This window comes from Canis aureus, chromosome 19, assembly GCF_053574225.1.
Source record: "Canis aureus isolate CA01 chromosome 19, VMU_Caureus_v.1.0, whole genome shotgun sequence".
Taxonomy (NCBI): Eukaryota; Metazoa; Chordata; class Mammalia; order Carnivora; family Canidae; genus Canis; species Canis aureus.
In genome coordinates this window covers 39,100,974-39,128,007 of record NC_135629.1, presented here as the reverse complement: position 1 = coordinate 39,128,007, position 27,034 = coordinate 39,100,974, and the positions used below count along the sequence as shown (strand labels likewise).

The following is a 27,034-nucleotide window of genomic DNA, read 5'->3' as shown; positions in this document are numbered from 1 at the left end:
TGCTAAATGGCAAATTCTGGCAGGTAACTCCAGGAAGACTTTGTCCTTTAGCTAGCTCCCCACCAGCCAGTCCATAGATGGTGCCAAGACGCTGACAAGGGTGAGAGCCACCTCAATGTCTGGATGATTCCCATCAGTCTCACCCAGACTCGTTTTTAATCCTAGTCTGGTACTTTGTAAAGTCACACTCTCTGCCACCCAGTTGGTATAAGCCCTAGGAATGCAAGGTGTTTTACTTTTAGCCTAAAAGAAAAAAAAATAAGGAAAGGAAAAGATACTTACTGCAAGAGTCAATAGTCCAGGTTAACATGTCACACCAAATGCACAGGAGCCTGGATGGCTGGCTCCCTTTCACTAATGGGGGCTGACTCTTGCTTTCCTGCTTCCTTCATTTCTTCTGTCTCCTCCAGGGTGCACCCCTACTTCTCATATTGTTGACTAAGAGCAGGCCCTCTCACCCTCTGACTCCGGATCCTCTTCCCTCCCTAGAGTTTGAGAAGGCCTTATGCCGCCCTGGCCCTGATGTGGTGATTTGTGACGAGGGACACCGCATCAAAAACTGCCAGGCCAGCACCTCGCAGGCCCTGAAGAACATTCGCTCTCGCCGTCGGGTGGTGCTGACCGGGTACCCCCTGCAGAACAACCTCATTGAGTACTGGTGCATGGTGGACTTTGTGCGCCCAGACTTCCTTGGCACCCGGCAGGAGTTCAGCAACATGTTTGAACGCCCCATTCTGAATGGACAGTGTATTGACAGCACGCCTCAGGATGTTCGCCTAATGCGTTACCGGAGCCACGTCTTGCACAGCCTCCTAGAGGGCTTTGTGCAAAGGTGAGCCATCCTTAGGGCCCTGTGTTTTGAACCCTCAGGGAGACCTTGGTGTAATGGGCATGCAAAGCTGTCCCAAAGGGGAGCTGTTACAGCAGGAGGGTCCATTCCTAGTGGGTGATAGTAAAACTTTCTTTTTAGTGAGTAGCTTTTCGTGAATAGCACACAGATGATGGATAGCCACTGTTTCAGTCCTCTGAAAGTTTGGCTTAGAAGTGCTTCCCTCAGAAGTTAATCTTTGAAGTTTCCAGGGATACCTGCCTTACTTACTGAAAAGCAAAAGAGAGCTAGCCTTCTGCTGACTTGGCAAAAGCATACAAGTGCTGGTTCTCAGGGGCATGGCCTCACCCATTTCAGCATCTTGGTAGATGTAGTTAGGATAGTCTAAAGCAATCCCCTTATTTTTGCTTGTTAAGATGGCATGTGTGCAGAAAGCTTAAAGAAATAGCCCTGGATCCAGGTACCAACCTGAAGTTCCCAGTCTCTGCCACCCTATCCTCTTTGCTTTAATTCTTAGTCTTAAAATGTGATTCTTCTGATGGTCGCTAAACCAGTTCTCATTATTGCAAGGCTGCTGTGAACGGTGAGATCAAGAGGAGGTATGGCAGAAATGCAAGGTTCTCTTGTTTTCCTGCACTGACCTCTCCTGGCCACACAGGCTTGACAATTCTGATCTCTACCTTTGTAGGAGAGGCCACACTGTGCTGAAGATTCATCTCCCTGCCAAGGAAGAAAATGTAATCCTGGTGCGGCTCTCGAAGATCCAGCGAGATTTGTACACACAGTTTATGGACCGCTTCCGAGACTGTGGTAGCAGTGGCTGGCTGGGGCTGAACCCCCTCAAGGCTTTCTGCGTGTGCTGCAAGGTGTGTTGAGGCCTCAGGGAATACTGACACACAGATGAAGGATGCACACAGTCCCAAGGGAGTTCTTCCTACTGGGAGTCCTTGATAAAGGAAGAATAAAATGAGAGGGGCTACTTCCCCGGTTGGCTGCATCAGGGAACAGGGGAGCCCAAAGAGAGGTGTGCCAATGTGTGCTGCACAATTCCTGGGGGTGCCACTCATAGCCGAGGATATAAATGGTGTTTCTTGAGGTTGTGCAATTCATTTGTACAATTTGTACAAAATTTGAGAAACCACTTCCTTTCTCACCAATTTTTTCCCTTGGAAAAATGGGGTAATGGAAGAACATTGTGGGGCAGTTTATGACTGTTAATGTAATCAAGATTCAAGAAATATATAGCTTAGACAAGTTATTGGGGTACCTTCTGTTTGATTCTGTGTTTAATGAGATTGAGATATCATTCATCCTCATAATGCTTGAGATGGTTTTGGGGAGAGCAGGGCCCAGGTATCTTCAGCACCAAGCTTCATGAACAGGTGGATAAACCCTGACTTATCTTTAGTATGTGCTCCCTGTTGCCTAATGAGGGGCTTGTTTCTTTGACAGCTCTCAGCTGACTTGTTGGTTATTATTCCCAATTGACCATTGCTTTAATAAGTCAGCTGAAGGTGTATGTCAGGGGACAGATGGGATTTCAAATTGTTTGTTTGTTTGTTTGTTTGTTTTGTAGCCACAGTCCTAGACCAGAGCCAGAAAGCTAGAGCAGACATAGTGTTTGAGCCAACATGCCCTTCCTGTCCCCCCACCCGCCCATTCTCCCAGCCCCCTGTACCCCACGAATTCTCAACTCCTGCCAGGAGTAGTCCTTGAAATGACTTCTGGTTGGTCATCTGTAAGTCAGATACATTTGTCCATAGGGAGAGATTAGTCTTATTTCATAGTTTCATGTAGTCGTTGGCTATAGCCACACAGCAAATCAGGAACATTATTATTCTTATTTAAATAAGAATGCAAGGCTTTGACATAGCCTTTCTGATTATGTACCAAACATGGGCATGCCCACTGGTATGAACTCTTTCACTCACATTACGATGGTCACAGCTGGTTAGTTAAAATGAATGTGTAGGCTCTTTGGATATGAGGGGGTTGGAGATACTTTGATTTTTGGTGTGACACTATGCTATGGGAGGTGTGTGTTTGAGCAAGTGCATGTTTCCAGGCTTCCTGGATACCCTTAGATTGTTCTCTGCCCTGTGCCATTTCTCCTTTAACTTGAACCTCAGATCTGGAATCACCCGGATGTGCTATATGAAGCCCTTCAGAAGGAGAGTCTGGCCAATGAGCAGGACCTAGATGTGGAAGAGCTTGGCTCAGCGGGGACTAGTGCCCGCTGCCCATCCCAGGGAACAAAAGGCAAGGGGGAAGACAGCACCTTGGCCTCCTCGATGGGAGAGGCAACCAACAGCAAGTTCCTACAGGGGGTTGGTTTCAACCCTTTCCAGGAGAGAGGCAACAACATTGTTACATATGAATGGGTGAGTCAAGCAGATCCTTCTGTGCCCATAAACCACTGCTGAGAAGGGATGGTACAAATTCTATGTGGGGAAATGGTGGGGGCTGCACAGTGTACTATACTACCAAGGTCTCTGCAGGGAACTATAAAGGTTGCCCATGAGCCTCTGCTTGGGAAAGGTGAATTTTATTTCTAGTGTTCTGTCATGGACCTGCTCTAAGCTGCCTCATTTTTGTCTTACAGGCTAAGGACCTTTTGACTAATTACCAGACTGGGGTCTTAGAGAACTCTCCTAAGATGGTACTGCTTTTCCACCTGATTGAGGAAAGTGTGAAGCTTGGGGACAAGATTCTTGTGTTCAGGTAGAAAGAGAAATTCCCCTATGACACTGTGTCTCTGTAGAAGAGTGACACAGCCCCTGCAGAGTGAGACCATCTTGGGTCACCACAGCTCCCCCACTTTTTTTCCTTCATGCCTCTTCAGCCCAGTGCTTTTTGTGAGGACCTTCTTACATTTCATCTCTTTCTTGGAGTTTTCTTATTTTACCCAATGTGGTTTCTCTGCAGAGAACAATTTAAAACCCTGGGCTGAAAAAAATAAAAAAATAAAAAATAAAACACTAGGCTGACATCGGAGGTCATAGTCTAATTCTTTAAATTATGGCCCAGGTCAGATCTGGCCTATGGCCTGCCTGAGAGCTAGTTTTTACATTTATTTTTAAAAGATTGATTGATAGAGCTAGTTTTTACATTTGTTTTTAAAAGATTGATTAATAGATAGATAGATAGATAGATAGATAGTGCTTATAAGCAAGCTGAGTGGGGGGATCCAGAGGAGGAGGGAGAGACAAGCAGACTCAACATAGGACTGGATCTCACGACCCTGAGATGATGACCTGAGTTGAAATCAAGAGTCGAACGTTCAACCAACTGAGCCACCCAGGCACCCCTAGCTTTTACATTTTTTAAGTGTTTTTAAAAAGAAGAAAACTTAAATGTTTTCTTAAAAACACTTAAAAATGTTAAAAAACATTTTTAAGTGTTTTTAAAAGAAGAATATTTGACAGACTGTGTATAGTCTGCAAATCCTAAAAATATTTACTATCTGGCCCTTTACAGAGAACATTTGCTGACTTGTGGTCTAATCTGCTTCAGTCCTTACCCAACGTTTATTTTTTTTTAACTAAATAGATTTTGTGGGGGGGCACCTGACTGGCTCAGTTGGTAGAACATGCAGTTCTTGCTTTCAGGCTCATGAGTTCAAGCCCAGTGTTGGGTGTGGAACTTACATATACTTTGTTTATAAGGCCAAATAAATAATACAGTTTGTTCCAGAGTCACATTCTCAGTCTGGCCAGAACTTTGATGTCCATCAAGGCCTGACTCCTCAGGGAAATAGACATAGAGTTGATTGATTTTTGTTGTTGTTCTGACTAAATAGTGCTCCAACAAGAGCTAATGGGAGCCTCCCAGAGTAAGGATTTCCATGTGTGACACACTTTGAGAGGACAGCAGTGATTCTAACTAGGGGACAGTCTAGTGTTCCACTGGTTTTATGTTATCACTTAACATATACAAGACTGCCTCTCTCTCTGTATAACTTTTGAAAGCAGCCAAATAATTCTGTCTCCTTAGTGAGACAGATAATATTGATTGTGGCCTATAATTACATCTAATGTATATTCATGCAATGTTGGTTTTTAATGATGCTATTTGTTACTATGCCTTGAGCTAAACCCCAGAATTTTTCAACTGAGGAAGTAATAGGGTAACATATGTAGTGAAGTGGTGATAATAAATGTGTGGATGACTTTGCTCCCATTATGAGCTAGGGAGAATACCCTTGGGGGTTCTTTGTGGGGTTATCCCTCAAGGGGCCAGGTTCTAGTAGCTCCTACTGTCAGAAGGCTGCACATAATTATGAGCCCATTGGGGAACAAGATTCCCTTGGGTCTGGGAGCCTTCTGAACCAAATGTTGTCCCTTCCAGCCAGAGCCTTTCCACCTTGGCTCTCATCGAGGAGTTCCTAGGGAAACGAGAAGTGCCCTGTCTACCTGGTGCTGATGGGCAAGGAGTACAGAAGTGGGTTCGAAACGTCAGCTACTTCCGTGAGTTCATTGCTGCTTTGTTTCTAGAGTCTTGGCAGGTTCTGCTTAAGGATTCCCTTTCCTTCTCTGCCTTTTTGTCTTCTACTCCATTCTCCATCAATTGCATAGGAGTATCTGGAGTAGCCAAGGAGCAGAGAGACACTGAGAACAAGCTGCTGTGTGTGAGGGATTATTCTGGAGGCTGAGGAGCTTGGGTGAGATAGGGGGAGAGCAGAGAAAGAAGTAGAAAGCATAAGCCTTGTCTTCATTTGACAACTCTAAGACAAATGCAGAGTAGTACTGGTCAAGCGCCCTAACAGTTTCTAAGGAAAACAGAATCATTGCGGGGAGGATGGTTGGAGAAAGCTTCCTTGAAGAGGAGGTGGAACTTGCAGTAGACTTGCAAATATGGGCAGAACTTAAATATATAGAGTTAGTGTGGCCCAAAGGTCATTCTAGGAAGAAGAAGCAGAGTGAAGGTAAATAAGCCCAGATCATGCATTCTCTATAGGGGAGATCGTGTCCCTAAAGGGGTAAAAATTAGTTCTTGAGGGGACAAATTTTTTTTTAACTTTTCAAAAGTATAGGGCACAAATGGGCATGTAGTAAATAAACATAGGCAGTTTATCTGTGATACTTAAAATTTCATGAAGGACATGTTGATTGGTAAAAAAAAATGTATAAAAAGGCTCCTTAAGAGGGATCCCTGGGTGGTGCAGCGGTTTGGCGCCTGCCTTTGGCCCAGGGCACGATCCTGGAGACCCAGGATCGAATCCCACATCAGGCTCCCGGTGCATGGAGCCTGCTTCTCCCTCTGCCTATGTCTCTGCCTCTCTCTCTCTCTCTCTCTCTCTCTCTATCATAAGTAAATAAAAATTAAAAAAAAAAAATTAAAAAAAAAAAGGCTCCTTAAGAGGGTGGTAATGAAAAGCAAAAGTTGAGAGATATTAACCTCAGGTACTTACTGTCTGCATATTGACTTTGGGCCAAATAGTTCTTTTTAGGCGGGTGGTCCTGTGCATCGTAGGATGTTTAACAGCGTCCCTGGTATTAGATGGTATTTTTTTTCATTATTTATTTATTTATTTATTTATTTATTTATTTATTTATTATTTATTTATTTATGATAGTCACAGAGAGAGAGAGAGAGATAGAGAGAGAGAGAGAAAGAGAGGCAGAGACATAGGCAGAGGGAGAAGCAGGCTCCATGCACCGGGAGCCCGACGTGGGATTCGATCCCAGGTCTCCAGGATCGCGCCCTGGGCCAAAGGCAGGCGCTAAACCACTGCGCCACCCAGGGATCCTGGTATTAGATGGTATTAATATCCACCTAGTTTTAACAACCAAAAATGTCTTCACACATTACCAAATGTCTCCTCTAGAGGGGGAGGGCAAGGAAATCACCCTTGTTGTAGAAGCACTGGCCTAAAGGAAGTATTTAGAGAATGGAGGTGCAGGGGGTTGTAGGAAGACCTCTAGCGCAGGACCTAGCCCACAGCCTTTTGTTGACTGCAGGCTTGCCAAGTGTGAGTCAGTGCTGAGCTGTGCTTGGAAATTGTGAGAACTCCGATTGGGTGCTGATTGAGCCTCTAATACAGGCACTTTAAGGTTTCCTATAGCAGTAGCAATCCAGTTCTCCATGTGGTGTTTCATCTCTTTAGCTTCGCCCTTTTCTCTTTTTTCCCTGGGGTGACAAAGCCCCCTCTTCTCTTATTCATGCTTCCTCTAAACTGAAGATTACTTTTTTCTCCTTCCTTTGAGCTTCCCTCTTTTCAGCCATATACCCCATTCCACTGTTCCAGATCTGTTCCTTTTAATGTCTCCTTAGAGCAAGTCCTTAATCATAGGAGTTTGTTAACAAATTCCTGATGGAGGGATATAATCCATATCAAAATAGAACTCTTGGTCCTTCTGCACTCACCAAGATTTACAGGACTGAAGCAGAGAGGTCACCCTGAGCCAATGTTTACCAAGCTTCCCTATTTAGGATAATTCTTTTTTTTTTAAGCATTTTTAAAATTTTCATTTATTTATTCACGAGAGACACAGAGAAAGAGAGAGAGGTAGAGACACAGGCAGAGGGAGAAGCAGGCTCCATGCAGGGTGCCTGACTTGTGATTCTATCCCGGGTCTCCAGGACCACAACCCTGGCCAAAGACGGCGCTAAACCGCTGAGCCACCCAGGCTGCCCTATTTAGGATAATTCTTATGCACTCTGAAGTCTAGGAACTTTGAAATTGACCTAAAATACTAAAGGGAGAAACATGGTTTATAATCCTTGTTGCACATGGGGTATTTTTAAATCATAGATGTCTGGGTCTCACCATAAACCCATGAAATGTCCAAGCGATTGGAATCTGAGTATTGTAGTATATTTGGTTTTTGTTTTTAAAACACGTTTTCCCAGTGATTTTGCTGTGTACCTCTGCCCTCATGTGTCCATTTCTTATGATTTTCCTTCTGTCCTAGGGCTAGATGGTAGCACCCCTGCCTTTGAGAGGGAGCGGCTCATTAATCAGTTCAATGATCCCAGCAACCTCACCACCTGGCTATTCCTTCTGTCCACAAGGTGAGTGGATCCTGAGAGGTGAGGTCAGAGGGCTGTGTTCAGGGCAGTTGGTCACATAGGCAGATACCCAAAGGCTCATCCAAGTTCTGTGAGAAGAGATCTGCTCAGGTGTGTGACTTGTTTTTGAGGTCACACAGGGGATCCCAAAAGGAAGTTGTATCAGGAGGGTGATCATGATAGTGTCATGAAGTTCTTTGAGAACTTCATTAACAATGGGCATAATTAGCTCTACTCTCAGAAATATTCTCTTAGATGATGGGATTAACATCAAAGTGCTTTAAAAAGTAGAAAGTGTAATGTAACTATTAAAGGCTGGTGGCATTATTTGTTTCATGCCAAGCAGCTTGAAAGCTATGCTCTGTTCTGCCACTACAATGCCCTTGATGGGTATGAAATAGTCATTTTCCTATCTGGTAGACTAAACACACCAGAAACATCTGGATACAGATGTCTCCCTTTGAGTGACATTGCTCTGGAGCCGGGATGCAGGAGCCTTTCCCAGTACAGAGGAGTAGAGAGTGGGTTTTCTTTTTCTTTCTTTTTTTTTTTTTTTTTTAAGATTTTTATTTATTTATTCATGAAAAAACACAGAGAAAGAGAGGCAGAGACACAGGCAGAGGGAGAAGCAGGCTCCTTGCAGGGAGCCTGATGTGGGACTCGATCCCGGGACTCCAGGATCACGCTCTGGGCCAAAGGCAGGTGCTAAACCACTGAGCCACCCAGGGATTCCCGAGTGAGTGGGTTTTCTTTCTGAGCTGGTAGGCACTTCTGTTTTGGATTATCAGGGCATATTTTTCAGTGCTTGAGGAATGTACTGTTCATCAGCAGAACAGTAGAATCTTCCAGTATGTTGTGCTTAGGACAAAGGAGGTAATACTGGGGCAGGAATCACAGAGTAAAACCAATTTTAAAACTGTTTTTAAACTAAAAGTTCTGTGATTGTTGGCTTCTGTTTTAAAGGGCCGGGTGCTTGGGTGTAAATCTGATCGGTGCCAACCGAGTGGTGGTGTTTGATGCTTCCTGGAACCCTTGCCATGATGCCCAGGCAGTATGTCGGGTATACCGTTATGGCCAGAAAAAGCCCTGTCATATCTATCGCCTTGTGGCTGATTTCACCCTTGAAAAGAAGATCTATGACCGTCAGATTTCCAAGCAGGGCATGTCAGGTAGGGCATCCTTCAGGCTCAATACTATCCTTATTATGTGAGTGGTGGGAGAGGAGGGGCTTGAGTGGGAACAGATGTAGGTTTGAATCACAGAAAATCAGCAGTTCCTCACATCTTATCCCAGTTCAAATAATTGCTTTAAGAGGGACTTGAACTCAACTTGTTGAGGCCAGGTATAATGAAAAGAGCTGAGCTAGGTGTGCAGGTTTCTTTTATAATATTTCCACTTCACCAGAGCCTCAGACCTTTCAAATATGGGATGGCCTGAGGTAGTTTTAGCTTTAGTGACAATTATGCCAGTAACAACCTCTCTTCTCTGCCAACCTTTGTAGCTATGCTTTTGTAGTCTTCTCTGCCATGTACTGACTTTCTCCATGTCTTCTCCCTTCTAGATCGGGTGGTAGATGATCTCAATCCAATGCTGAACTTTACCCGGAAGGAGGTGGAGAACCTACTGCACTTTGTTGAGAAGGAGCCAGCTCCCCAAGCATCCTTGAATGTAAAGGGGATCAAGGAGCCAGTCCTGCAACTTGCCTGTCTGAAGTACCCTCACCTCATCACCAAGGTCAGAACCTGGCTTGCATGCAGTTCCTGGTACAGTAGTCTCCCTGAGGGAGGCTTATCTGGCAAAACTAAAGTTTTGTTCCATGCAGAGGACTTGAACTCAGCTGATTCTTCTCCTTGCCCCATGCAGTCCCCCAGCCACCTGTTCCTACCCCAGTCTTGTCCTGGGAGTGCTCAGCTCAGCTATGTGGAATAATTTGGCCAGTGTGAGTTTTTCCTAGCAGAAAGAAGGGAGGAAATTCTAGAAATGTAGTCTTAATTCTCTGAACTTTAACATCCTTTTGATATAGAAAGTAGACTTGGGTTTTGTAAAGGTGGGGCTGGGTTAGAGTCGTGAATTCTACTCTTGTCAAAAAGATGGTAAACCTGCCTGGGTGTCTGTGAGCAGGTTCTTTGCAGGTGTTGGAGATAGCCAGCCCTATTTTGTTTTCAGAGGAAACTTCATTGTATATCAGTCATGTTGGCGCAAAGATTGGTAATTAAATCAACATCCTCCTGTGTCCCCAGGAGCCTTTTGAGCATGAGTCATTGCTCCTTAACCGAAAGGATCACAAGCTGACCAAGGCTGAGAAAAAAGCAGCAAAGAAAAGCTATGAAGAAGATAAGCGCACATCCGTCCCCTACACCCGCCCATCATATGCGCAATATTACCCCGCCAGTGACCAGAGCCTAACCAGCATCCCTGCTTTCAGTCAGAGAAACTGGTGAGTCACTGAAAGAGGAGGAAGATATGCTGCTGGGTCAGCCCAAACGTTTTGATTGGTTCTGTTTTTAAACAAAGGGAGAGCCTACAACATGCTCGTTGCCTTTTGTGAACTGACAGGTTCTGCTCTTGGATGAGGTGCCAAAGCAGTTCAGCAGCCCTGGTGTTTTAAATGGCTCTGGCTGGAAGAGTGAGCCACTGGCCTTATGACTCAGGAGAGTCCTTCTGGACTCCTGGAGAAGTGCAGCTTCCTAAGACACAGAGGCCTAACCCTTCCACATAGCTGCCTTCATATCCATAGTGCCTTGGTCCTAGATCTTGCTTAAGCAGTGAAGTTCAAGGGTGAAGGCCAGGTCTTTTGTGGGTCTTAGATTGTAGTCAAGGAATTTTCCTGCTCTTAATGAGATTTTATTCTGTGGTTGTGCCATGATCCTGAGAAAAAAATACTTTTCTTGAAACAACTTCTAGAACTGTTCAGAGTATTAACGTGATGGAAGCCAATTGCTGAGTGAAGAGAGAGCTCTGCTCTTTCTAAGACATTACAAAACTGTTAATCTATGTCCTTTTTTTTTTTTTTTTTTTTTTCATTTCAAGACAAAGTGCCTCATAGGCCTTACCAGAATCAGCCACCTGATTGAATGGTTTGTTTATTTTAATTTTTTTAATTTTTGAGTGGTTTGTTAAAAGACTTTTTTATTTTATTTTTAATTTTTATTTCTGATAGAGAGAGAGAGAGAGAGAGAGAGAGGCAGAGACACAGGCAGAGGGAGAAGCAGGCTGCATGCACCGGGAGCCCAATGTGGGATTCGATCCCGGGTCTCCAGGATCGCGCTCTGGGCCAAAGGCAGGCACCAAACCGCTGCGCCACCCAGGGATCCCCTAAAAGACTTTTTTATTATCTTGAATTAAAGATTCTTTTATTTGAGGGTAGCGATTTAAAACTTTTTTCTTATGAAAATTACGTGTTAAAAAATGACAAATGAGATTGTAAAAGAACTGAAACCGTGTAAATTTTATGAAAGACTCTTATATTTGGTGAGTAAATTTGCTGCTTTTTGGTACAAGATGCTTTGAAGAAAAACATTATTCTCTTTCATAGCCTTCAGACTTTATTTCTGTGTCATTTTCCAGGATTGTGTTGCCTGAGAATGTTCTCCTTTTTTGTCCTCCACCCCTTTTGTTCTCTTTTCTGGGCTTTCCCATGTAACAACAGGAATGCCCAAACCTAAAGCTAGTGGAAGAAAAGCCATTTTTTGGTGGGGGGGGGGGGAGATGTGACAAATTGGTTGGGCTCTGAGATAATGTCAGCTTCTTTTTTGGCCCAGCTCTGGCCCTATGGGAGGCACTAGCCTCTCATAGCACTTGATAAGCCATACTATGATCCTGCTGATTGCTCCTCCTGTCTGGGTGTACGTGAAGAGCGTTTCAGGCCCAGTTTCCTCGCTTTAGCTCCTCCAGAGTAGGGGGCTTACAATAGGTTCCTGTTACCCTGACTTTTACTCTGATCTGACTTTGGATCCTGGGAAGAGTCCCACTGACCTCTGACGAGAGCCCTGTAGCTCCTGCAAAGCCACCCTGGGCAGACTAAGGAAATGGGACCCAGAAATGGTGAGTTAGCTGTGCTGTTTGGCCTATCTTGAAATGTGGGAGTCCACAGGGCCTAGAGGGCTGCCCAAAGGTGCCTATCGCAACCTCAGAGCAATGTTCTTCAGTCAGGTAAGGAAGAATATACCAGTCCAGGGAGGTTCTCCCCCAAAACTAAAGACCAAAGGCACAAACTTCAGAATGCTTATAGACAGGGTCTTAATTTCAAAAATCTTGAATCAGGAATAGCTTTCTCAGGGTACCAAATCCAGTTGAAAAGGTAAAGAATGAGGAGCGCCATGGGATAGCATTTTTGGCATGCTGGCTTAAGACATGCATAGCTAGTGCTCAGGATGGCCATGGCCATGTACCATTTAGAAGCCTGGATTCTGTGAACAGCTTTTTGGCTGCTGCTGCTGCTTTTGTGGTGGTGATGACTTAAGAGGGCCACTTTGGACACTGGTCCCCGGAGGAGCCCAATGAAAGGTAATGTGGAGGAGAGAGAGATGTCTGCATTACTTATTGAAACTTGATATTCCAGGGATGCCTGGGTGGCTCAGCTGTTGAGTGTCTGCTGTCAGCTCAGGTCATAATCCTGGGGTCCTGGAATGAGTCTCCACATTGGGCTCCCTGCGAGGGGCCTGATTCTCCCTCTGCCTATGTCTCTGCCTCTCTCTGTGTCTCTCATGAATAAATAAATAAATAAAATCTTAAAAAAAAAAAAAAGAAAAGAAAAGAAAAAAAAAGAAACTTGAGATTCCAGAGAGTAAAGATGGTTGAAGTTGGATAGATGCTCTCTCAAGAGAACCTGAATGTGTGACATCACATGGCCCTTTTTCCTTGGGTGAGTGGGAAAGTTTCACCCATTTGTCTTCAACTTGGCAATGCACTGTGTTCTTAAGAGTTTTTTCTCCCTTATTGCATCTTTACCTCTCCCTAACTTCCCTCCAAGGACTAATTCCTAAAGTATGTAGACAGTCCAAATTCTAGAGGAGCAGGTGTCACCTTGCATCTCCATAAAGGTATTATTCACCAACATCTGATTCTTCTTAGACTCTGAGAGGCTTTATTCCTCACTTGCACTCGGTCTTGGTCCTACCTCTAGTCTCCTTTTGAATTACTCCTACTCTGCAGATTCTTCTGATCCTTCTGAGCAGCAAGTAAGGCTGTAGAATGGGGGAATCTAGAGAAGCTCTGCAGCCTTTGCAGAAAGGTAAGTAAGGGCTGTTCTGCTGAACTTTATTAGTTTGCTTGTCCTTCTCTCATAGGCAGCCAACACTGAAGAGTGATGAGAAGCCTGTGGCCAGTGTTCGCCCTGTGCAGTCCACCCCCATCCCCATGATGCCCCGGCATGTCCCACTGGGAGGCAGTGTAAGCTCTGCCTCTAGCACAAATCCAGCTATGAACTTCCCGATCAACTACCTGCAGCGCGCTGGGGTCCTTGTGCAGAAGGTGGTCACCACAACAGGTTGGGAATTCCTAGGTCCTCTTCTGGGGCTGCCTGTCCCTTTTTGTTTGTTCAGGAAGTATTTATTAAACACCTTTTGTATTCTAGGCCTTACTGCATTGGCACTGTGGGTAAAAATAGAGAAGATAGTCCCTGATCTTGAGGAATTTGCATTCTGATGGAGTATCTTAAGAATTTTAACAGAACAGGGTTTTTTAAAATGTGATATGTGGGATAGACTCTGAGCACTTCAGAGGTTGTGGAAATATCACTGGGACACAGGGTTAGTCTGAGAGAGGTATGAATGTATTGAGTCCTGTCTAACTGTAGGGTTAGCTGTGTATAAAGGACAACATCAAACTCCCTACTTAATTAGAATACGTGAATGCCACTTGCTTCTTTCTTTGTGAGTGATATGGGTTGAGCATGGTGGGCCTGTGGTAGGAGGCTGGCAATCAGTCTGTCCCTGCGATTGGTTCTGTGATTCAGGGTAATTGGGAAGGAAAGCATTTCTTGGAGCTGTGTTTCATCTTATTATCTAGAAATATTTATGGCATATAAATTTTAATAAAAATATCTTGATTTTTCTGAGTATGAAAATAATGCATGTCTATTGTAAAATATTTGTGAAATGGGTAAAAATAAAAAGGGAACCCCTTGTGATCCTACTTCTCTGCTGATTCTTGAACATACTTTTTATTTTTTAGTTAGGTGTGAAGTAATACCAGCAAGGAAGAAGATGAGGCCACTTTTGGAGTCTAAAGAGATGTGGAGCAGATGGATGCAGATAGCTTAGGGAGGAGGAAAACAAACAAACCATCTGATCTAGAACCTTTTCCAAACTAAAACTCTATGAATTTTTAATTAAATCAAAGGAAATTGATCAGAAAGATGATTGGGTTTCTAAAAAGTTTCTCATTTTCCTAGTATTCTCTGTTAGACAACTGTGAGAAGAAGTCCTGCTTGCTTCATCCTCCTTGGTTCAGACCTCCACTCCACTGAGAGGTTTTAGGGAAGCTACTAAGGAACAGGGGAGGATGGAGACTTAGCATCTTCTTGCCCTCTCAATCAAGTAATCTAAATATGAGGTCTTTCTCTTCACTAGATATTGTTATTCCTGGACTCAACAGCTCCACAGATGTGCAGGCAAGAATTAATGCTGGTGAGAGCATCCACATCATCCGTGGGACAAAAGGTGAGAGCCTGAGCAAGATGCCCATCCTTTACCTTTGGTTCAGAGTGTGGAGCTAGGAAGCAGAAGAAATATATATGGCTTGAGTTAGAGGGAGGTTAGGGATTATCCTATAAGAGTGTCACATGTGGAAGAAGCATGAGAAAAAGACAATTTTAAGAGCTTAGCAGAGTTGGAGCAGGCCCAAAAGAGACTTGTTAGTGGCTTAAAAGAAGAGACTTAGGGCCCGTGCATTTCGCCATTGTTTTTTTGGAGAATGTTGCGATGGGTTTGGATAGACAACTGTGTTTTGTGTCAGTCTCAGCCTATTGATAATGATATTCTTAGCTAAAAGCACCTCATGACTCGCCTGTTGGTATACTAATTGTGGCAAGCCCCCACAGACATTTACCAGAGCCAGTGTCATGGCTGAATTGGCACTTGTGGTTCTTACTATGATTGCAAGATGTACCTTAGCAACAACCACCAGTGAACTTTGAAAAAACAAGGTTTATTACTCACAGATCCTGGAGGGCATACAGCATTCCAGGGCCACACAGTGAGGTCATAGGTAGAGAGAGAGAGAGAAAGGAGACTTGCGTCTTTACTAGAGTCCAGGTGTTGGGATGGTTAGTGTCTTGGAGTTTACTTTTGTTGATGAATTTAAAACATAAGAGCAGAAATTAGGGCATGGGAAGGGAAAAGCAGGGTCCATTCAAGGTTAAGCTTTCTGGGTTACTCTGGGCTCTCTGCAAGGGGAACTTGGTGAGGACAGCCTATTTCCTTATCTAGTTCTTTAGTTAGAAGCTGTGTCATACAGGTGCAATTTGTTTATTCAATCAAGATGGATGCCTTGGCCATCGAAAGCTTAATACTTGGCATTTAAACTACACACAGGGATTCCAAAAGTGGAGAGAAAGAGCTGTGGAATGGATTATAAGTGAACATATATGTTATTGTGTCCCCTTACCCACTTGCTCAGAGTAGAGTTGAGGTCTCCAACTAGGAAATGCATTGAGTAGATGAATTAGTATATGTGGGTTGCATGACAGATATTTTGAGTGTGGCAATTTAAGATTTATTTATTTATTTTAGAGAGGGATGGGGAGGAACAGAGGGAGAGGGGGAAAGAGTCCTTGGCAGACTCTGTGCTGAATGTGAAGCCCAGTGCAGGGCTTGATTCCACAATCCCGAGATCATGACCTAAGCCAAAACCAAGATTGGATGCTTAACCAACTGTGCCACTCAGACACCCCTTGAGTGTGGTAATTTTAAAAGTCCACTGCTTCTGGCCTCCTTACAGAGGGAGATGAGATTGCTGGAATTAGAAGTTTGGACTGGACATTGTCAGGATGCAATCTGAACCTATTGTTCATATCATCCTTTACTGTATGAGGCTCCTTGGGGTTCTTTGTTTATCAAGGAGATTTTGACCTTGCCTTGTTGGGTCAAAGTACCTTTAGGCTCAGGAAAAAGATGCCATGAAGCACATGACATAAAGAGAAGATTATACCCAGCCCCTTTACTAGGCTTGTCTTAGCCTAGAGCATAGGTCAGCAAACTATGGCCCATGGGCCAAATCCTGCCTGCCTCCTGTTTCTGTACCTGTGAGCTAAGCATGGGTTATACATTTTCAATTGGTTGAAAAAAATCAAATATTTTGTGGAACCTGAAAATTATATGAAATTCACATTTCAGAGTCCATAAAGATAGATCTTTGGAGAACAGCCACCTCCAACTGTTTTCATGCTATGGTAGCAGAGTTGAGTGGTTGCAACCTCATGGCCCACAAAGGCAAAAATATTTACTAACTGGCCCTTTAAGAAAATGTTTGCTGACCTCTGACCTTCCAGGAGATTGATCAAAAGACAGAAGGTAGGTTAGTGTCCTATGGGAATAGAATGCTGGTCTTGAATTATTCCAAGGGAGAAGAGGGTGTTGAGGCAATGAGGCTCCTTCCTCACAGATCAAGAAGAAGACCCTTGCCAGAGTCCTTTGGCCAGAACCAAGGCAGCCATCTTACTCTTTCTCCCAGCACCCTGTTTATTTCCTCCGTTGCGTTAACCTTTCCCGATATTTTCTGGCATCTTTGTCTTTCTCCTCCTCTAGAGGCTGAGCCCCATGAGACAGGGCCCTTTTCTGTCTTGTGCTCTTCAGTGTCTAGAACAATACCTCAAACATGGTAGTCGTGCTGTGTGGAATGAATGAATAATTTCAGGCCCATAGCTCAGTGCTCCACTTGTTATCTTAGGGACCTTGAGAGAGGGTATGAGACCTAATTTTATAGCTGTTTCCCAACCCATGGTGTCTAGGCCTAGAGTTTCCCAAAGTTGGCTGATTGCATGTCTGCTCCTAGCAGTTTTCCTCCTGTTTCTTAGGGACATACATCCGCACCAGTGATGGGCGGATCTTTGCTGTCCGGGCAACTGGCAAACCGAAGGTCCCAGAAGATGGTCGGATGGCTGCCTCAGGTATAGTGGCTTCTACTTTCTATAGATCTACATGGCATTTTTTTGTTTGTTTTTGTTTGGTATGTAATTAGTTTATTTTTTGAATAATGTATACATGGTTCACAATTCAACAAATCTATAGATCTACATGGCATTTTTTTGTTTGTTTTTGTTTGGTATGTAATTAGTTTATTTTTTGAATAATGTATACATGGTTCACAATTCAACAAAAGGTGTAAGAGAGGTAAAGTGAAAAGTAAGTTCTTCTCCCTACAAGCCCCCAACCATCTATTGCTCCTTTCTGGAGGTGCTTTTCTCATTTGCTTTTTTCAGAGATCTATTATACATATACAGGAATGTATGTGCACTTCTATGTATGTGTGTCAGTCTCTGTGTTAAATATATATACATAACTTTTCTCCATTTTTTTTTTCTTTTCTCCATTTTCTTTAAAGATTATATATTTACTTGAGAGAGAGAGTGGGGGTGGGGAAGGGCAGATGGAGAGGAGAGAGACTCACAAGTAGACTCTGGGGTGAGTGAAGAGCCCAACATGGGGCCTGATCCCATGACCCTTGAGGTCCTGACCCAAGCCAAAACCAAGTGTCAGAAGCTCAACCAACTGAGCCACTCAGGCACCCATCTCCATGTTTTTAAAATAAATGCTAACTGACAATACCATACTGTTTATTTTTATTTTTTTCACTCACTAGTGTATCTCAGTGCTTGTTCCTTATCATTTCTTTAGATGTGCCTCATTGATGGTTTGCACAGGACACTATTAGATGGGTATAACACAGTGCATTACCGAGTTCCCTGTCCTTGAACATTTAGATTGTTTTATCCGCCCCACTCTCCCCCCCCCCCCCCCCTTAACAGCAACAGGTCATAATCATGTGGATATGTCTAAAAGATAAATTCCTAGAAGTGGGATTACCAGTGGGATTACGTCAAAAGAGAGTGTGTGTGGCACATTAATAATGTTAGGAGCTCTCGCCAGGTTCTCCTCTATAGCGTGGCTTTCATCTATCCTCCTGCCATGGAGTATGAGCACTACACTGCTCTTGTTCCCAACTTTTATTATGGAAATTTTTATACCTATAGATAAGTTGAAAGAACAGCACCCATGTACCCCACATCTAGATCCAATGACTGTTATTCTCATAAACTTTCTTCTGTTTCTCTCTCCTATTACTGGAACTATTTGTAAGCTGAAGATGTCATGTCATTTTGCCTTTAAGTACTTCAGCACACATCTTTTAAGAGTATGGAGATTCTCCTCCTAGCCACAACACCATTATCACACTGAAACAAAAACCTACAACTCCATAGTATTACCTAAAATCCAGGCTGTATTCTCACTTGTCCCAGTTGTCTTTTACAGTGTGGATTTGGTTTTGTTTTTAAACAAGAATGGACCACTTTTTAAACTTCATTTTCCTTTTCTGTCCCATCCTGGTCACTGGCTGTCTCTGTCCCTTCTCAGAAAGAATCCAGCTAGATATAAGAAGGATTTCTTAGCATTTCATATTCATTATCTCCTAGGATTCACCTTGATCTAGTTTCACAGACTGGGGAACTGGGATGTGGAGAAGTTACATGTCTTATCATAGACTTGTTTCCTCAATCAAAGGATTTCTTTCTTTGTGACTGGGAAAAGTTGACTGAAGGATATTGTTTGGATATCATACTCTTTGAATTTGGAGGACCACAGGACAAGATTATTTTTTAATGGAATTTTTCCTATGTCCTCCTTCTCTCAGTGACCTACATTTTATTCCCCAGGTTCCCAGGGGCCTTCTCTCGACTCCACAAGCAATGGCAGACACAGTGCCTCATCACCCAAAGCCCCCGACCCTGAGGGGCTGGCTCGGCCCGTCTCTCCAGACAGCCCAGAGATCATCAGTGAGCTCCAGCAGTATGCAGATGTGGCTGCCGCCAGGGAATCCCAACAGAGTTCCCCAAGCTCCAATGCCTGCCTGCCTGGACCCCCAGCCCAACTTGTGGACAGCACTGCTGTTCCTGGGACAGCTCTCGGGACTGAGCCTCGACATGGGGGTCATTGCCTCAATAGTTCCCTCTTGGTGACCGGCCAGCCCTGTGGTGACAGGAACCCAGTGTTGGACTTACGGGGCCATAAGCGAAAGTTGGCCACACCGCCTGCTGCCCAGGAGTCAGCCCGCCGGCGGTCCAGGAAGGGCCACCTGCCAGCCCCCGTGCAGCCGTATGAACACGGGTATCCAGTTTCTGGCGGGTTTGCCATGCCACCCGTCTCCTTAAACCATAACCTCACCGCTCCCTTCACTTCCCAGGCTGGGGAGAACTCCTTGTTTATGGGCAGTACCCCCTCCTACTACCAGCTGTCCAATTTGCTGGCAGATGCCCGCCTGGTATTTCCAGTGACTACTGACCCTCTGGTGCCAGCAGGCCCCGTCAGTTCCTCTTCCACGGCTACCTCAGTCACTGCCAGCAACCCCACCTTCATGCTCAACCCCTCTGTTCCAGGGATACTACCCAGCTACTCACTCCCATTCTCACAGCCACTCCTGTCCGAGCCGAGGATGTTCGCGCCTTTTCCTTCCCCTGTCTTACCCAGCAACCTTTCACGGGGCATGTCTGTCTACCCAGGCTACATGTCCCCACATGCAGGCTACCCAGCTAGTGGCCTCCTCCGGTCCCAGGTGCCTCCATTTGACTCTCATGAGGTTGCTGAGGTGGGGTTCAGCTCTAATGACGATGAGGATAAGGACGATGATGTGATAGAGGTCACTGGTAAATAGCTGGGGAGCCCCTCTCCACCTCACTTGGAGCCCCCGGCAGGTTGCCCACCAAGCTGAAAGGCAGCAATCTGGGCTTTCTGAGATTGGGCACTTGGCAGGAGAGAAAAGGAAGAGGACAAAGAAAGGTGGTTGACCATAATGGCAGGGCTCTGTTGCTGTTTAACAAAAGAGGCAAAAAAAAAAAAAAAAAAGCCAACAGAGCAGCAATAGTGGGAAATCAGGGACCCAAAACAGGAATGGAGGGGCAGGGCAGCCTGCCTCTCTTCCTGCCTGCCTTGCTTATGCTGTGTGCTTGCTTGCTTGCCATCTGAGTATAGAAGCTCACATCCCATTTCTGTCTTTGGGAACATTCTCTCCCAAGAGAGCTGCCTTACTGGGTGACTTAGCTTGGCCTAGAGAGGGGAGGGGAGGGAAGAAGGGTAAGTGAAGGAGGGTGGGCAGGGAGAGCAGATGGAGATTTCATGTGAAGTGGAGTCCTTTTAGGGGCAGGAAAGAAGCAGACCAGGTATGTGTGTTTGTGTGTGTGTGCGCGTGCATGTGTGTTTTTATGTCTATACGTGTATGTAACAGCAGGGATGGAGGTGGGAGGGGAGGGTGGGAGAGACTAAGGGGGAAACTAAAAAATGAATTTATTGTTTTTAAAGTGGAAATAAGAGTGTGGTGGTTCATGGCAACTATTATTAGGAACATTGGGATGAGCCCAGGAGAAGAGCCATGGAACCCATAAGTTTCCTTCTAGTTGGGTGAAAAGAAGGCCCAGCTAATCCAAGTCCCTGGTTATCAGAGCCACATTTATTTTGAATTTAGGGGAAATTATGAGAGAAAATGGGGCATTATCAATCTCTGTATCTTTCCCCAGTGGTTGTCTCTGAGCAGATCTCCCTTCCCAGGGTGTGAGATTGTCTGTGTGCAGAGGCTGGGATGGGGATACTGCGGTATATGAGCAAGAGGTCATGAAGTTGTGGCCAGAATAGACCTTCACAAGGATGGAACTGAGCCCCCACCTGCCTATCCTTGTGGCCTTTCCTTTTCCTTTCCTTCCCCTCTAGAAAGCTCCATGTTAATTTATTTTTTATGGGCAATTATTTATTATTCGGACTTTCCTTGTGTCTTGTTTGGGGGGGGTGGGGCTGGATTTGGGGAGGGTAGGAAATAGGAAGGGAAATGTTAAGATCTCCCAGACCCCATAGCTGCTGGTGAATAAATCCCAGGTAGATGGTGAATTGACCAAGGAAAGAGAGTTAGGCTTGACCAAAGGTTACACTAAACAACTGTGTTTTCGGGAAATGGCCTCTCAGGAAGATCAGAGAATCTTGTGACTGGATAGTTAGTGGGGGTGAGACTCATTCCACAGAGATTGAAACTTGGGATCATGGAGTTTGCTCTTGGGAAGTCAGTGACCCCCAACTTGGAGCTATGTCCTCTTCGGATGACGTTAGAGGCAGGCCCTCTGTGCTGAACAGTGAAACTATGCATTGGTGACTGCTGGGTTGAGAGAATAGGCTGTTGGTTTCCTATTGGGAAATGCTGTGGCCTCCTCAGTCTATCAGATGATTACTGTGGGCCTGGTGTTTGTTAGCTCTGTCCTCTGAAGGAACACAGAGCAGCCCTTCCTCTATAGGAGCCTTAAGTCTGGCTTTTGTCTGAAAGAATGCATCAGGCATTCTGGGTCTACCTTTCTTGTCAGTGGTGGGGAAAGGGGCATCTAGTCTTTAAGTATAAACACTGGCTGTCTTCCTATTGGCTGTTTTTCCCCCTGCTACCAAGACTTTGCTAGGCAGTTCTTTATGATGAACAAACCTGTCTGGCTTTACAGTTTTGCCACCTATTCATGGGTCACTCCCCACTGAGCAGCTGCTGCACTTGCCTCTTCCCAACTTTGGAGGCAGCTTAGCCAGGTCACCCCTAATAGTAGCTGCTTCTGCAATTCTTCTGACCAGCCTGTTTCCATTGTTGTAGGGCTTTAGCACATTCTGGGGTATTGTCCCCAGAGAAGAGACAAGGAAATGGCTGATGGGGCTGCATGCATGTGTGTGTATGTGTGTATGTGTGTGTGCACGCACGTGCGTGCATGCACATGCGCGCGTTTATGTGCTGTCTGGTTGCACCAAAAGTGGAACTTAAGGAGCTTTCCACTCTCTGTTTTCATAGGTACCCTGTCAGACACTTAACTCTCCTACTCATAGAAGCCTTAGATCTACAATTTAGCTATGCAAATTATTTTAATAATTTTAAAATAGCAGTTCCAACCAGTGCTTTCTCTTCCAGATGCATCCCAAGAATGGATGCTGAAGGGACTCAGTTGGAGTGGGCTCTCAGGTTTGAGACTGGTGCAGTAGGAGTGAGCTAGCCTGGATCTCTGATTTGCAGAGCACACTCACAACCTGGGCTATAATTGATGCCTCTAAGGCCCCGGAATACTGAGATCCCAGAGACGTGTGTGTGTGTGTGTGTGTGTGTGCGCGCGCGCGCGCGTGTGTGTATGTGTGTATGGTGTTGGGGAAGGAGGAGTATGTCTGTGTTCACCTCTAGGAAATTATAGCAGCAGGCTCTGAGAATCTGGAAACTATCAGCAAGGAATTGAAACCAGTCACTGGAGGGATGGGTCTCTGAAGGTACCAGGAAGTGAATGGGTATTCTGAGAGGCAGCACATACCTTTTCTCTACCCACCGATTCCAGGGGCTGGGTCTTGTTTCAGGTCAGAAGAGGCAATAGTTTTGGGAGGCTGACCTGGCTAGAGAAGACTTTCTTTGATATGTGCAGCATTTATTGTATAGGGGGGGATAGGGTGGGATCATGGGAAATTGGAATGCTACCAGTTTCATGTTTGGGGGTTTTTTGTTTTTGTTTTTTAATCTGAAAAACACTTTTCTGACTTTTCTGCTGTCTCTTTATGTATGCTGGTAGGCAAGTGTGCATGCACACCAAACATGAGCATGTGTGTGAGGGAAGCAGGAAACGTCTCAGAGCCTAAGAACATGTTTTACATGTTTTACAGCCTCTTTGATCAGAAACACTTGGTGGTGGCTTCCACCTGCCATCCATCCAGGGCTGAGTAAAGGAAGGGTGGTGATATGGGATGGAGGTGGGGGTGGGGTGCAGTAGGTCAGGCCCCTCAGAATTTTCCCTCACCATTGTCTTCCATAGGATGTATTCAAGCCCCATCCATCTGGTTTAGTTAGCCTAAATCCTCAGGCTAGGGTATATAACACTACATTAATGATTCAGGATTACCATTTGTAATGATACACAATTTCCTTTTCTTAATATCTTTGTGGATAAAAATTGAACCAGAGACAAAGTAGCCATTTCAGTAAGAAAGTAAGTGAACCATGTTGGATCAGATCATCGGATATCTGCCAAGTCCTCACCCCCTCAAGTTATGCTTCTTGAGCATCTATCTCTTTCTGGTCCCTGGAACTCTCTTCCCTAGGAATTAGTGTGTGGTATTTCTCTGTATACTTGTGATTCAAAACTAAATATGAAATTCCCCTCTCTAGGGCATGAAGCAAATAGCTGGGGTAAAGTTTTGCTGATAGGTTGAAACACTCAACCAAACTGTAGCAGTCTGGATGGGACTGTCACTCCCAAAGCTTTCAGCAGAGCAAGGCCCTTGGTCTCAGTCCGTTAGAGCTTAGCGTTGCTCTGGAACTGAGTCCTCATCCCCTGGGGAAAGTCTGGGGGGTTTACATTCCTTATTCCTAGTGTTCCTGGCCATGACCCCCTTCCTCCCACTTTGTTTCCTGTGATTTCTCAGGAAACCAGTTTCTCTTCTGAGCCATGGCCTCCTGTGCACTCAGCTAAGTCATTCTTTCCCCAAAAAACCTCTGAGAGAAGAGCTCTTAACCCCAATGGACCCACAGAAGACTTTCTGGCCCTCCTCTAACTTGGTCCCAGGAAATCTGCACCTCAAGGCCTGAGAATGCTGCGCTTTCCATCAGTCACCTTCAGACTCTGTCCCCTTCTACTGACTCTTCTGCCCTACGTGTTCCAATGTGACTCCTTCATGTCTCTTCTGTGCCACTAGCTTGGCCCTAGGCCTTTTATGAATACCCAAGTCTTAACGATGAACTTCCCAAGCAGGCAGTGTCCAACTTCTTCACTCTTCAGGGACCCGAGTCTGCCCCTTTCCTTTCACAAGTTAGTTGGTTATAGTAATCCAGTGCATTGGGAAGCGGTAGCCAGGTAGGCTGCAGAGTCTAGTGCAGAGGGCTGGGGAGATTTAGATACTCTGTTACCACTACTGGGATGATATTCTGAAGAGGGGACCTCATACTGTGACCTGACCCAGGACCCTCCTCTGGAAGAGAGCTCAGCCCAAGTGTGTATGTGCATGAGTGTGTGTGCGTGTACATGGGTGCGTGCGTGTGCACGTGCGAGATAGAGTGTGCACTCATGGGCATGGGTGTAAACTGTTATCTGGTTGTGTTACTCAGGGTGGGCTGGGGACTCACGGGGAAAAAAATCCCCCTCAGCCTGCCCAAGACTGGTTTTTTTCCTGTACCCTCTCTAGAAGGGTCAGGGGAAGGGTCCAGGTGGGTTGAGGGGGTCGCAATGGATAACCACTAAGGCCACACTGCTGCCGGGAAGAGTAGGGGGATATGAAATGGCCCCAGGGACCTGGCACTTGGCTTTGGTTTTCCGTCTTCTTTCCTCAGGATGCCCCCTGAGGCCTGGGACCTGCTGCACCTGGCTTTGAGGAGCATCTGTGGCTGGGTGCTCCAGCTGCTGGTGTGATCATGGGCTTCCCTCCTCTCTCATCAGGGCAGGTGCTCCTGCCCCAGAGACTGGGCAACTGGCTGTTTCTATGACGTATTTATTTTTACTTGTGTTTCATGTCACTTTTTTAAAAAAGCAAACAGAACAATTGTAAGTCAGTATAACTGCCTATCAGTTTTCTTTATTTCTCTTTTTGTAAAATAAAATTTAAACTCAAGAAGGCAGTGTTGTTTGATCAAGGAATTGTCTGAACAGCTATTTGGCTGGATGGTGGTGAAAGGGATATAACCAGAGTATAGTGGACACTGAGATGCCACTTGGGTTTGGTGGGTTGGGAGAGGGAGGTGGGAATAGAAGGCAGACTGCTGGCAGGCTTTGTTGCAGTGGGGTTCACTAGGCTTTTTCTGCCTTTGCTCGCTGAAGAAAACCACATTTCCAGGCTATAGAGGAAACAGTGAAACTGACTCAGAGTAGCTTGAGGATAGATGGTCCTCAATCAAGGCAAGTCCTGTTGGCGCAGCCCTAACCAGAGTGGGTGGCTGGGGATTAGGTACAGCATGCATGTCTTCAGAGGGTGGGAGATGGCTGGTGGCAGGGTCTGCAGACCATCTTACACTGTATATGTCTTCTCCATTTGTCATCTGAGTTAGTGATTCTAACCACTGCCTCACAGAATTAGCCAGGCTTTGGAATATGAGGAGATAAGGGAAGGTGGGGGTAGTCCACCCTTTGTCTCTCCCAAGTTTGGCCCCTGTAAGGGGAGGAGCCCTAGGGAAACAGTCTCTGGAAGTTTACTGGAGGAGAATTAAAGAAGCTCTGTGGGGATTTCTTGGACAGAGAAAGGCAGGAGGGAAAAAAGGCTAAATCTGAGCTCATGAGAGAATATATGTTATTGGGGGAGAGAACTGGGAGTGGAGTGTGGGTAGGGCAGATGGCTAGGTGAACATGTCAGCTTACACCTGTTTCAAAAGGGAAGAGGAACAATTCACTTGGTGGCTTGTCTTGGCTGCTGCCTCCTGGTGGCCAGCTGAGGTCTTGAGATCCCTACCAGGGTTGGGCTTGCTCAGTTGGGAAGCTGACCGAGATAAAGGAGGTAGGGGGGTCTTATGGCCAGCAGCCTTAGTCTCAGGCTGACTCTCACAACAGAGGCGGTGAAGCTCCTAAGGCACACCCTGAACTCTGAGTTGGCCTTTGGAATTCCCCAACCAGCCTGAAGGAAGTGAGCAGAGAGGGCAAGAGGAAAGGCAGCTCCATACAACGGTTTCCTAGGAGAAACTCATCAGATTCTGAGAACAAGAAAAACGCCCCAGCAAATATTGTGGGCAGAAGCTGTATTGTCTCTGAACCATGAACTGGCCCTTATCTCACAGGAAATGGTTCTAAGTGTATAGCCCACTTACCTGGAACACTTAAAGGATTTGATCATGTATTTGATGTCCATAAGCAAAACAACTGCCATGACCCTGCCAACCCAACCTTGAGTGCCTGTGAAAGGCCAGCTGCTCTTTCTGCCAGTGTTTGTCTGGAGAGCTGAGGACAGTCTTGGCCCTGTGGATGAGGGTCATCCTTTCCTGCCTGTGGAAGGAACTGTGTGAAGTGGTGGGAAAGGAAGCCAGGATTATGAGTGCCTCTGTGCCCACTCTGCCCTTTGCTAGTGCAGCAGTGGAATCCACTTTAAGATGATTCCTCTTCCAATAGCAATCTTCCGTGTCAGGAGCACCAAGTTAGCTCTTGGCCCAGCCTGTCTTGTAGCCAAGCTTAGGAGCATAGCTGTCCCATCCCCCTGCCCCTCCACTGCAGGACTGGGCCTCTCAGGAGGGCAAAGTTTGATCTTTGGGGCTCTAGAAGAGTGCTTTGTAGTTTGTAGGTCCTCTCGGAAATATGAGCTGAAGATTCAACCTATGTTCGAGGAGCTTACACTTGATCTGGGAGTTAGCTAGAACACCTTTAACTAGAAGGGCAGACCAACCTCCGCCCAAGCACATCCTGGGCTCAAGAGAAAGGGGCCCGGAGGGGGGCGGTTCCTGGTTAGCTCCAAGGGGGCGGGGCGTTGGTTTTGCTCCCTCAGTATCCCCAATCCCTAGAACTATCTTGGCAGAGAGCTTACTGAATAAGTGTTGGGTGGATGGATGAACGACCACTCCTGTGCTCTGGTTAGGGGTGAGGTGGGGTGGAGTGTTGGGAGACATGACTGACATTTGCGCTGTTGCAGAGATTGGATCCGCTCGCTTCTTCCCTGAGTCCAAGTTGGGCGTCAGTTTCCTCAGTTGTAAAAGGGGGGCAAGTAGCCTTGCCTTGCTGGGTTCCCAGGTCTACCGGGAAGCTTCAGTGAGAGAAAGTGGCAAGACGAAGTGTGATACAAATAAATGCCAGAGGCGGATACTGCTGTGCTGAACTTCCCAAGCCTTTTCAAACGCTTCACTCTGGTGCGGTCTTCCCTGTTGGATCCCAGCCCAGCTCTCTACTGCGACCCACCACGCTGACTGCCATCGGCCTCCCACGACTGAGGCCGGGTAAGTGGTGGAAGGCGGGAAGGTGCTCAGCGGGCTCCGCCCCCGACGGCTGGGGAGGAGCGGAATGGGCGCCGCTCGTTGCTATGGAGACTG

The 27,034-nt window shown here is 45.7% G+C and overlaps 1 protein-coding gene and 1 long non-coding RNA gene across 8 annotated transcripts in view; one reads left to right on the top strand and one right to left on the bottom strand.

Annotated features, from left to right (window-relative positions):
* The window catches only part of RAD54L2 (RAD54 like 2), a 126,904-nt gene extending 102,256 nt beyond the window's left edge, over window positions 1–24,648 (top strand). For all 7 annotated transcript variants that reach the window (XM_077858725.1, XM_077858722.1, XM_077858726.1 and 4 more), the window contains 13 exons: window positions 490–832; window positions 1,518–1,695; window positions 2,959–3,210; window positions 3,432–3,550; window positions 5,177–5,295; window positions 7,744–7,843; window positions 8,804–9,009; window positions 9,402–9,574; window positions 10,081–10,277; window positions 13,129–13,328; window positions 14,413–14,502; window positions 16,857–16,949; window positions 18,714–24,648. In XM_077858725.1, the coding sequence (XP_077714851.1) occupies window positions 490–832; window positions 1,518–1,695; window positions 2,959–3,210; window positions 3,432–3,550; window positions 5,177–5,295; window positions 7,744–7,843; window positions 8,804–9,009; window positions 9,402–9,574; window positions 10,081–10,277; window positions 13,129–13,328; window positions 14,413–14,502; window positions 16,857–16,949; window positions 18,714–19,708 (3,065 nt within the window). In that variant the 3' untranslated portion in view covers window positions 19,709–24,648. The remainder of the gene's footprint in view (window positions 1–489; window positions 833–1,517; window positions 1,696–2,958; window positions 3,211–3,431; window positions 3,551–5,176; window positions 5,296–7,743; window positions 7,844–8,803; window positions 9,010–9,401; window positions 9,575–10,080; window positions 10,278–13,128; window positions 13,329–14,412; window positions 14,503–16,856; window positions 16,950–18,713) is intronic.
* Window positions 24,583–27,027, bottom strand: LOC144289993 (uncharacterized). Its single transcript, XR_013357879.1, has 2 exons — window positions 26,536–27,027; window positions 24,583–24,868 (listed from the first exon to the last, which is right to left on the bottom strand). It is a non-coding gene; the product is annotated as an uncharacterized LOC144289993 (long non-coding RNA).
* Between the last annotated feature and the right edge of the window lie 7 nt (window positions 27,028–27,034).